A 12,500-nucleotide genomic window follows, 5' to 3' on the forward strand; every position below is an offset into this window, starting at 1 on the left:
TCAGCATGGTCTAATTTGTGATTCTAACAGTCTGCTGATTTCCCCTCGCTGCATTGCATCTAAATCGTTTGAATATTGCATCTATAAAATATGGCGCACTGCGAGCTCCCAGCTGGCTTGTCAATCAAAATGCAGGACAAGTCTTCATGAGCAATTTGTGAACTATCGTGTAGTTGAATACATTCTGTCCTGTGGTTGTTTTCAGGGCAATCAGGGACTGCGCCAGGTGACGCCGTGGAGCTGACAGGTGAACGGTGTTGGAGCAAGCCGGGACCCAAGTAGATCTCTAAAATGCTAATCACAAACGTACTTTCTCATCATTCTAACTACCAGCATACCCGTATGGCGGCCGCCCGCAGGTGCATTTTTTCTATTATGCGGTTCTGCTGGGCAGTTAGACCAGGCAAGATTGATTACACGTTCATATCGTGTTTGCTAATATACCAATAGGCGAACGCTAGGAGCTAGAAGCGGCCCGGCCACATGTTTAATCGCACACCCAAGTGAGCTCCTTCGTTAAATACAACTACGCGCTCACTTGTTCAATATTCGGCGTTTCATCACTGTTGTTCCATATCCTCAATGCACTTGCTCGCTCCCGCTTCCCTCCTCTCTCAGGTGGAGCCCGGGCTCCGAGGGGCCACAGGATACCAGGGAGCCAGCAGAGATGGACCCCAGGACAAAAGGTGAGCATTAAACCTAAAGCATGTTCTCTTGTGCACATAACATCACATTACATTACATGTCATTTGTTAGACGCTTTTATCCAAAGCGACTAACATACATTCAGTACTGTGGACAATCCCCGCAGGAGCAAATTTGGGGTGAAGTGTCTTGCCCAGGGACACAACGACATGCTGACTGCAGCAGGGTTTGAACCTGTGACCCCCTGATCCCACCAGCAAGGCTCTATCCACTGTGCCACACGCTTCCTCATGTGACCTGATACAGTCTTCGCACCTGACCCAGCCTTTGAATAAACTGCCACAGAGGATATCATCTCTGAGTGTGCCCCACTCTGTGCATCCCAAACTCCCTCTCTCCCTCTCCTTCCTGGTGTCTGCCTCCCTCAGATGCAATCATTAGTTGAGATGTGGCACTATAGCCACTGGCGGTAGTTTTAATGCCCAATGTGTCGTCTACTAAACAACCATTAAGAGGGGCCTGTTGTAAGAAAATGGCAATTTCCTATGAGAGCGCTGGTGTCACGCTGTATTTCTTCCCCCTTTGGCACTGACTAGACTGTGCTAATGGTTCCACATTTAACAAGCCTTCTTCATCCTCACACAGCCTGAGAGAGACAGTGACACGGAGAGAGAGTATAAGTGGGAGAGAGGGCATTAACTCAAATCTCAGTCAGATAAACTGACTCCCTAGGCACTTTTGTGCAAATTAGTGGCAATAACGAAAATAAAGCTTTTATATTTTATGAAATAAGATTAATAAGGAATTGCTCCATCTGGAAAGAAAACACAAGGGAAGGCTTAAAATAACTGCATTTTTCTACATTATCTCTCAATGTCTGTACTTGCTCCTGTTGTTTCTTTAACATTTCACTGTTAAATGCCTCCACATTCGAAAACTAGAAGGAAAGATTTAAAAACAAATTGGTACTTCATTGGTGCAATTAGCCACAGTGTGATACGAGGAGTGAAGCAGGTAGGACCCAAACGCAGATAATACTGATAATACCTTTATTTTAAGGGCTCTTATCGAACATATCACATGGAAACACAAAACACTCCACGGTGAACTCAGTCACAAACAAAAGACGAACCAACACAGGAAGAGACAAGACTAAATACAGGGAGGGGTAATCACAAGACGAGAAACAGCCGGGCAGGGGAGGAGAAACACAAGGGCCACAGGTGAACACAATCAGACAACTAGACACACCAGGGAAACTAACGACGGGAGGAAAAACACAGGGAAGAGGACCAGACAATAACCCAGAAGAAAACATGACAGGGAGAACAGCAAAACACCCAAACCTAGACATAGAAACGTGACATGACATGAGAATCGTCCCACAGTGTTGTTGGGTTAGCATCCATGCCACAGCCGATGTTATTTGTCTTGACAGTAGCTTTATGAAACGCCACAAGGTACTCATAGATCAGGAGACTAATTATTGAATTCTCACTGATTAACATTTAATTTTCAAAAGTTCAGAAATGTTCATAAAACATGCTTCATAATTTGATTGCATCTTAATTTCCGTCTTCTATCTGAAAACTGTTATTGAACGTTGGTTTTCTGACACTCTTTAGGTGTTTTCTCAAGCTCCCTGCGTTTGTGTGTAATATTACTCTGCTGCATGGCTTTTATTGTGTTTTATTCGCTTCACACTACTTTCCTTTTATCTGCACCTGCTCTCTTTTTTTCTGTCCTTTCTCTTGACTTTGATGTCTTTTTTCCAGCACACTCCCCCCTCTCACTATATCAGGGCAAGAGTAATAAGAGATCAGTGTTCCAATGAAAGCCACTAATCAACACTAACCTTCATTTAAAATGTAATCTAATATTAACTAAATTTGCCCTTTCCATAAATTGGATTTTACATCTGAAGGACAAGGCGGTGGGATGGGGGGGCTGAGTAGAGTAGAGGTGGTCAAAAGTTCTCATTTAAATTTAGTGCCAAGGGGTCGACCGACCAAAGCATACCCAAAGTTTCCATTAAATTGAATGGAAGTCAACACTTTTTATCACAAATCTTATGTATTGTGCTGGTCATCCTCTATAGCTTCTGCCTATTCGGGCGGACCTACTTTCTCCTTAGAAACCAGGCAATTCCAGCGCAGATCTGCAGTCATGTGAATGCAGCTTCATATTAATATTGCGTCCAATGACATTCTATAGCCACATTTCCTTCTTAATTCAAAACAATGTAAACCACTCTCTGGTCTTTTCCAACTCCCTCTCATTCAAGAAGTGTTGGGGAATAATTCTCATAGATATCTACCTTTTGCCCTATGACGTTTATGACCAACCCTGACGTCTGTTATCTCCCTTAAGGAAGGGGCTGCTTCAGCCATATGTTGTTGTCACCAGTTTATGATCGGGAAACTCTCGGTCACAAATGGTTTATTGTTGTGGGTACACTGGAACACTTCCTTCTTGGGGTTTGTGGACTTCAAGGTGTGAAATCTTCGAGGCCATAAGCGTCAGCCGCAAGTAATTCAGTGTCCCCAGCTGTTTAGTCTATCTGGCCTAAGAATGTTGATTACTCTCTCCAAACTAGTTAAACGGTCTATCTAGAGACAGGCGCTTCAGATAAGACGTGGCAACTCTACCATGCAGTCAGAACCTCTGACTCTGGACTTGTTTTGTGAATTCTCCGGCCGAAGCTCCAAATAAACCATTGGTGTTTGACATCAGAGCTCCAGCTCTCCCCATGTCTCCTTTTGAATAAGTGACTCCTCCTGCATTGCTACACAGAAGTTTCCCCCACAAAAAGCCTACCTCATATTTACTGGCCATGCATCATCATGCTTCAGTTCATGCTCTCCGGTGTAAGGATATGCAAAGTACCACACTCATGCATTCACACATACATATATTATGCACCCATGCTTATGAACAACACACCACTGCATCATGCATACACAAATATATGTAACCACATAGTAAATACACACGAGAACACATACTCACCTTAACTCATCCATACACTGATGATGCCCATGTGCCCATACACTTATTCCATCTCCAAAATAACTCGCATGAAGTAATTGTGAGTAAGAAGTGAGAATGCTGGAAAAAAACTTATTTTCCTTTACATTGCGTGTGATGTGAGAGTTGACCCTATAAGAAGAAACAATTGTCATTGACCTGTGAAGTCAGTTCATCATGTCCTGTGGGTCCATCAAGTAGTTTTATCAATGTTCTTTACCTGACAGCTCACACTAACCCCCTGAGGCAAACTCATGTAACAAAACACGCAATCATTTCAAGGAGGAAGATCAGTATTTTTAGAACCTTTGTGAAGATAATAATAAAAACAATGCCCATACAGCTTCTTAGAGCCCAAGGTAACATCTTAACATTTCTTTTATTTCTACTAAAACCTGCAAATAATCAGTTACCAACAATATAATACAAAGAACGCTACAAATCCTCTCATCTGAGGAGTTGAAACCAAGAGAATGTCACTACAAATGCTAAACAGGTTTTTAAATAGTTGACTATTTTTCTGTAGGAACATTATCATATCATGTCAGCTCTAATATGCAATTAAGAAATATGTTATAACAATTTAGATAAAGACTATTTTTTTAAACTACCGTACTCTAAGTATTCTTTGAACATGTGGCCTGACCAGAGGTTAGGGAAATAAATAAACTAAAGGTAACTGCATTTCAAATGGTCTAAACCCTATGGAGTTGAATATAAGTTAGTGTTCGACACTCCCAGAACCATTACAATTCCTAATTTATTTTAACAAGCCTGTGAAAACAAGACCACTGTTTGAAACGAGGTTAATGAGCGTAACCATGAGTATATGAGCCACTGCAACCGATCAAACCGTTAGACTTCCAAAGTCCTTTACAAGCCGAATTGGAACACTGAAATTGCAAACAGCAAAATAATAATATACTACTAAAACCCAGTCTCTGAATGGATAACAGCGTAACCTGTGGAGATATAATGCACATAATTGTATGTTTGTGTCCTTTGGTTGTGTATTAAAGCACATTGGTGTGTGTGTGTTTGTAGAAATGTTTAAGAGATGAGTAGGTGAGTGGACAGATGAGGATTGTACTCCACTGTGTGTGTGTTCGTATGTCCTCAGGTCATCAGTAGCCCCAATTTGATCAGATTCCAACCCAATACCTCTGCGTCTCTCGCTATGCAGCTTCATCCAATTACCTTGGTCCTAGTCTGTCCCTGCACTAAAAATCTCCATCCAGTGACCAATATCTGACCCAACCTCCCCCTCTTACATCTCACTCTGTTTCCTTTTTTTGCCCTCCATTATTCCTTCCCTCTTATCCGCCTTTGTGAATATTTTATTGTTTTCTCTGTCGCATTATTCGTCCATGAATCGAGGTTAATCCAGGAAAACGTGTTTGAGGCTTGTCAATGTAAATTGCCTGGCATATATTATAAATTGTCTTAAATAAAATGGAGTAAATGTTTATGGTCCGTATAAAAACAAACTGACTCAGGCAAGTTCAAGGTTGTGTATTGATTCAAGGGATGCCTTGGCCTTGTTATTCCTGCAAAGTAGCCAAGCAATGAAAGTCTACTGTCCTCAAGCAGCCACTCCCCAATTTATGGTGCAACCTCATGGCTGAAACTTAACTTTAAGTATGCTATTTCACAGACAATCATCTTGTTATGGACCCACTGTTAGAAATAATTGATGATGTGTCAGACACATGGATGACATAAGTGCAATCTTCTCATTCTCTTACTGCACTACAAACATTAATACACTCATTATCTTGAGGCATTAGTGAAACTCATGATGTCCATGTTGATTTGTACTGTAATGATTCTTACAACTAGATTTTACAGAAGGGGAAAAAATAAGATTTTTAACCCTGCATTTGTTTTTATCGTTAAATATTGCATCTATTTAACTTTGAAGTGTGTGGAGTATTGAGTGGTATTGTAATTACACTACTGATAGTGCTTTATCAGTAGTGTGAAGAAGGCTTTTTTTTATGAAAAACAATAATATACAAAATGATAACCTCAAAAATATCTGAAGAAAGATGCACATATATAAAAGTGTAAAGACTGGAGATACCTATGTTATAAGGCACAGGCAAGGAGGGGAAGCAATTGTTGTGCGTAGCCTAACAACAAAATAACATTCCCTCATTTTATTTTACACTTATTGTCTACTTATCTAAACAAAAATGTAAATCACTTTGGGCTCTGAATAGTAATGAACATCTTGACCTGGGACCTCTAATATATGTGCGGGAAACACTGATTGAGGCAAAGAGAAAGAGAAGAACTGAATATAGATTTAATTTAGTACAAATTACTTTGAAATTCATTCTTTTATCACAGACACGTGAAGACGAATAATGTGGCAAACCAAAATGGTGTTAAACAATAATCTTGTTCTAATTGCCCAATACAGCATAATATGGAGCCAATTTGTATTCACAGCAGTGCAGAGTATTTGGGCATTCATAATATTCCACCAATGTGATGAGACACGGTTTTTGGGTGTTTGCATAAAAATACATTAAAGCATGTACATCATCAATCAGCACTGTGCTGTCAGGGCATGGGGAATTCAGTGTACCTTCAAGCATTTTAGATGCATGGCACTATAATGCTTTATGCCAGCAGAGGGTGAATCATTCATACGCTTACATTCAACATGTGCCATATTAACACATACGCTCCTCCCATGTCCCTTTGTTTTGACGTGATGTCTCACTCTGGCAGACAGTGACTTAAGAATGACTTGTATTACCTCCCAACCTTAAACACACACCTCATGATTAAAACATTACTTTAGCATTAGCCTTCGGGGCTACGAGCCGTCTGAATCAATCACCTGGGAGGCAAGCTTTGATGCTAGGCAGACGTCTTGAGAGAGGACATGGTGGCACGCTTCAATGCTCCAATCCCCTCCCTCCTTGTGAAGGGAAATTAAGAGGGTAGTTAATCAAAAGTTCATTAGCATACAGCGCCTTGCTCAGTCCACCCCTATATACCCTGCTCATAATGGCCACTTAGGCAGGCCATGTGAGAGGAATAACAAGTCTATACTATAGACAAAGGTCTGTACCAATCCTGGTTGTCGACTCGTTTGACTTAAAAGACTGCATCGTCCCCTATGTGCTAAATGAGTTTTCTCACCCTAGGACGAGCAAGGCCTATATAAATTCAGCTGCACATATTTCAAAATATTAAGGCAAAAATTGAAATTGAAATTTGTTTACATAATACATTTAATTAAAGTCAGCTTTTCAGTTTTTTCAGTGTGCACCATATCAATAGGATAATTAAATCCTCAATGACATAAGTCTTTGTATTTTTACTTGTAGCCAATGTAATGTCAGTGTGTGCCAGTTCACTTGACTTTAATTGTGGGATTTGCATAAGATCTTGGGGCTATTCAAATAAAATATGTTTAGTGAATCTGGTTTGCAGAATTCAGTTAACTTCATATCGTCAGGTCACTGTATTCATTTTTAACATAAAATCATTAGTCTGAGAGCACGGTATTGAATATTCCCTGTTTACCATGTTAAAATTATAGTTCAGTCAGTTTACCAGCATATTTTCTTAGAGCTACTCTTCTCCAACGTTATGTTACTGTTTGGTGGCTTGATTCTGCCCTGTAAAACAAAACAGAAATTCCATCAAAAGAATGTGTATGCTATCTTACTCCCCGCTACTTTCTAATTCAGTGTCATACTAACAGAACAGTCTCACATGCTGACAGGAAAATTACTGCTAACACAGGGCAACTGTGAAATAAATGTGTTGGTTACAGTATGAATGAGAAGGCACTGTGGTGAGTCTATTAGAGGTTCATGCCTGAATATGTCACAGAAATGGAAGTTAAGCCAAAAGGTGTGACCTGGTCATTAGGCGCTTTCACACCGCAGTACTTTTCCCACAAAGGTTCATGAGAACTTAGTTCATCAAAACTCTTTAGTTCTGATGAACTAAGTACAGATCGCGTTCACACCGGAATAAGTCCCTGGGGGTGGATTAGGCAAATGAAGCCGCTGACGTCACTTCTTCTTCTTCTGCTTTGGGTTTACTGGCAGGCCGCAAACAACTTCATGGCGTATACTGCCTCCCAAAATCCCCGGCCGGAAGTCCCCGGAGTTGGGGACTGGCTTATTATACATCCATGACTGGCTTCAGTAGAAATTGCTGGGACTCCCAGCAGCTTCTACTGAAGCCTTCCGAGTAAATCGCCAGAACGCCCTCATCTCCACAGCTCCCATGTTTTATTTTGTGTTGCCATAAGTTAGTCTCTCTGCGTTTCTGCGCTGGGATAATGCTAATGCTAATAATGCTAATGCGAGGATAATAAAATGGTGGCTTCACTTTTTTTGAGTGTTACGGGGCGTGGCAATCCGCCCAGCCAATCAGAAATATAGCTCTTTTCTCACAAGAGAGCCGCATGAGAGTCCCTGCTCTCTAGCAGGGACGGAAAAGGGGGTAAAAAGGTTCTCATGAACTAATTTTTGTTCCGGCTCTTTTTGGTGTGAACTCGACAATTCGGAACTATATCGGAACTAAAGTGGGAAAAGTACTCCGGTGTGAACGCGGCTATTGAGCCAATTGTGTTTATTTCTTTGCTTTACCTTGATATATCCCGGATACATTCACTAACCCTACATGCTTGGATTGGCCCTATTTCACACTCATTCGATTATGCATGCACCCACCTGGGAGCTGCCGTCTCCAACCACCATCACTTATTGCTCGCCACCAAGCAGCTCCACTGGGGTTTAGCTAGCATCAGTTCCTCAGCTGTGACCCGCTGTAGGCCTTGGCAACAAGCATGTTAGCTGGTTGCTAGCTGCCACGTTTTTGTCTCTGCGCCCCAGGAGTTTAATAAGCCATTAAATATATGTTCAATATAAAAGCTGGCTAATTGTGAATTTGGGTAACGCCTATGACTGGCAGCTGAGAATAAGAATTGTAGCTACATGTATAGATAGTTCTGGTTATGTGTTTGCCTGCCTTGTTAAGCGTGTGTACAAATGTGTTCATTAGATAAATGTGTGAGCAAAGTTGCACCACCATCATCTGAGTCACTTGTTCTATCTCTCAACATTTTTAAGCAATGCAACCTTTATAAACTTTTCTGCAATGAAAGAGGCACTTTACCTGGAATATGATCATAGAGCACAAAACTCCGCAGGCATAGATGTGTCCCCAGCTTTCTCTTGACAAGTCCATCAGCGCTGCTCAGTGCCTGCTCTGCTGCTGGATACACCTGTCAGCATAAAGTGAGAAGAGAACAAAGAGAGAGGGCAAACCTGTGCTAAGCACTGACTTTCAAAAGTCTGGGGCAAGTACATTGAATACAACGTCATTATCAACACCATTACCATCTGGATTCTCAAAGTCAGACAGGGAAACCTTGATATAAAATGTTTGAGAGGGTTTTTCTCAGATTTTGTATGCATTATGATGCTCAATTATAAATACAGAAGGGAGAAATGTGACTTGAGTTTATATTACGGGATTTTCTCTCTTTGAATGGTTTTCTTTTTCTGTGCACACTTGGTGTCTGTTGTATTGCTACTTATGTAAATGTATCTCACCTTTTTTTATTTTATACAACCTGCTCTTGTTCCTGCAAGCAGTGTAAAACACTTCACTTAGTTTGCACATACCAATTTTCTTGAATTCTCTGCAATACTCCAATATATAAATACTCAAAGCAAATATAGAATATATTACATTGGTAGAGCTGCTGATATAAAACATCCAAGCAAATAGAGAGTTGCAGAGCAGACATTTTAATAGTCACACATTATTACTTGAACTTATAATGATAAGAAATTGGAAAGTCCATTTCAATTAGTGAACATTGTTATCCTAGGGATGAAAATCATCTGATTGAGTTTTTTATTATTAATGTCAATGGAGTGTCTTTTCTTGCTTGTCTGTATTTAGTCATTTGATTGGCAGCTGTTCCATGACTCCGCCCTTCTTGACTACCGGGGCCTGAAATGGTCAGTCCGACAAATTACATCCTTTTAACCCAACTGTCAATCACACACTTAGTGGACTTACCCCCTAGGGGGGTGTATTTCTGTATGGGTTTGTATGAGAAAGTCTCGGACAGTAGCCCTTGGACTCTGCTGATCCACACAAACTGAGATTCATTAAATAATGTACATCAGACTAGTATTGATATTAAAGTATCTCCAGTACACACACCAACACACATTGAAATTGATTGAACAGTAAGCCAGATTCACAGGCCTCCTTCCTCCCATTAACACAAACAGAGGTCTTCAAAAAGATCAACCTGCACAAAGAAAGGAGGAATTCAGACCACAAACCTGTCCAGTTCCATTGACAAATAAAATACCAGTAGCCCCATTTTAAATGATGTAGAACCCGGCAATGTAGACTACACCGTTGGAGAAAATGCTGACAATCACTACCGGCAAGGCTTAAACCCCCAGAGTCCATCCATGAGGGGCAGCATTCGAATGGCAGCAATTTATTCAGTAGTCTACTACTAAAATAAAAAAATAGGTGGAAAAAAATACGAGATTAATAAATAGGGAATGAGACTTAAATAGGCAAATCCCATAGGTACTATTGATCTGTGGCACAAAACACACACACGCACACAAACACTCAGGCTTGTTGCCAAAAAGCATGCTCGTGGTCAAATATGTATAATTGATTGAGTTGAGTTTGACAAGGCACTGTAATGTAATCTGGGGCTAGAGTCCCTATGGTGTGTGAGTGTGTGTGAGAGATTGAACAGGGAGGCGGGGGTAAGCGGGGGATCGAGGCGGGGTGTAGTGGTGTGCAGGAAGAAGAAGGGACACGCTTTTGCTTTGGGGACTCAGTGTAAATTTGATGTATTGGACGGCTACATTTGTCTTGCCTGTACAGTACCAACCCCACGAGCTACACATGTAGGAACAATGGCCTTCTCTACTGTAATGGGCTTTTACCAACAGGGACCACTTCCTCACTCACACACAGTTTCTTTGCATGTGTGTGTGCATGTTTGACAAACTGTAACGAGTACTTTTTCACTTCATTCACTTCAACATCTGATGTTTGTGCCATTTGATGATTTTCTAAATGTCTTAGTAATTTTATCTAAAAACCGTCAGTGGCAGGTCCTCAATGAAAACAGATATTTTGACAATGTCACATCAAAATAATGAATTGGTAAAATAATTTATACCGAAAACAAGCAGCTCTAGTTTATACGGGCTGCAAGTTCATAGTGCCTGTATTTTCCACGTCTGATTCAAGTTTATTTTATTTTCGTTTGTGTACTGTGTGTTGTGTTTACTGGCTGTGTGACTGCCTGACAGTATGGCTGCTTCTTTGTACCTCTGTCACTATGTGTCTGGTTTAATTACAGGCCTTTGCAGGAGAATCGATAGGAGCAACAAGATAACTAAGTTATCAAACTGTTTCATTGACTGGCTGTCCCTTCTCTCTCTATCTTTTGCCTCCTCTCTATTTTGTTTCTCATTTCACTCTGCCTGTCTTCATTCTCTATTCTCTGTTCTCCTTCCCTTCCATTCATTTTCTTCAACTTCTTCATCTGCTATCCATTTTCCTTTTCCTTTCCCTATCTCCCCCCTCTGTCTCCCTCGCTGTGTTTCACCTACCCCCTCACAACAGGCCGACAGACCTGTCCACCGGAGAAGTTTGATTGCGGAGGTGCTGCCAGCAAATGTGTTTCGTTGTCATGGCGATGCGACGGGGAGAGGGACTGTGAGAACGGAGCAGATGAGGAGCAGTGCGCTGCAGGTACGTTCCAGGGGGGCGGTGGAAATGTGGGATGTGATGGGAGAAAACTGGGGCAAGTTACACAATTACTATGATCTGTAGAGCTTTTATCCTTGTATCTGCGGAACTAAACATGAATGGACTTATGGACTTTATTTTATAATGCTTGACGCCTTTCAATAGCTAATTCCGTTTTGTTTTTTTCAATTCAAGTTTATATAGCGGCTACAGATCCTACTTCTCTTTCACCGTGAAAAAAGATGGATATTTTTGAAAGAATCCAAAACAGCAGAGGTGGAAAAAAAACTGAGATCTGAAAACCAAAGAGAAAGAGAGGGAAAACAGGTTTTGATTACAATAACGACAATCTGATCTAAAATAATGTTTCACAAATTCACAAACTTTTGGCTATGTGAGGAATATATTTTTTTGAACCACATAATGATTCAGTTAATCTGGTCAACTGGGAACATTTTAAAGTCAACGTCAAAGCTGCCATACAAAGTCAAATGTTTCATCTCTTCATTTATTTATATATTTTTTCTGTCTTATGTGTCTAGAGATGTCGAACATAATCGGTTTTTCTTCCCCTTACTCATGTCCTTGCTCTTGTCTGTTGCTTGATGGTCTGGAAAGTTGGAGAAGCAGGTCACTATGCAGACTTCAGGGAATTGGTGGGATGTTAAAGAAGGGAAAACCACATATCTCTCTTCAAAGTGTCTTTCAAGACATTCAGCTCTTTAGATGTCATATTCCAGAGTATGATATCTCAAATGCTCATACACAAATCTTAGCTTGCATTATAGGAAATCTATAGAATTACTTTGTGAACAAACCGCAGACACACAAACATCCATCATCTGCAACACCCTCTCACTTTCCATAGTAATACACATTCACACACATTATAGAGCCTAAATCTTCTTGCTCTTGGCTAAAAGGGCACTCAATAGCAAAACGTGCATTGAGTTTCAGTGTACATGGGTTCCATGGCATTATGGAATTCCAACCTTTATCACAAAAATACACACGCACACAAACTTTTTTTATTTACTAAGTAGTGA

General features: G+C 40.7%; 1 protein-coding gene across 1 annotated transcript in view; it reads left to right on the top strand.

The window, feature by feature from the left end:
* lrp8 (low density lipoprotein receptor-related protein 8, apolipoprotein e receptor) overlaps positions 1-12,500 on the top strand; it is a 77,171-nt gene that overhangs the window by 5,477 nt on the left and 59,194 nt on the right. Inside the window, exon 3 of the mRNA XM_010786474.1 lies at positions 11,329-11,457. Coding sequence (XP_010784776.1) covers positions 11,329-11,457 — 129 coding nt within the window. The remainder of the gene's footprint in view (positions 1-11,328; positions 11,458-12,500) is intronic.

Source organism: Notothenia coriiceps, unplaced genomic scaffold (genome assembly GCF_000735185.1).
Source record: "Notothenia coriiceps isolate Sejong01 unplaced genomic scaffold, NC01 NC01_scaffold00029195, whole genome shotgun sequence".
In the NCBI taxonomy this organism is placed as follows: Eukaryota; Metazoa; Chordata; class Actinopteri; order Perciformes; family Nototheniidae; genus Notothenia; species Notothenia coriiceps.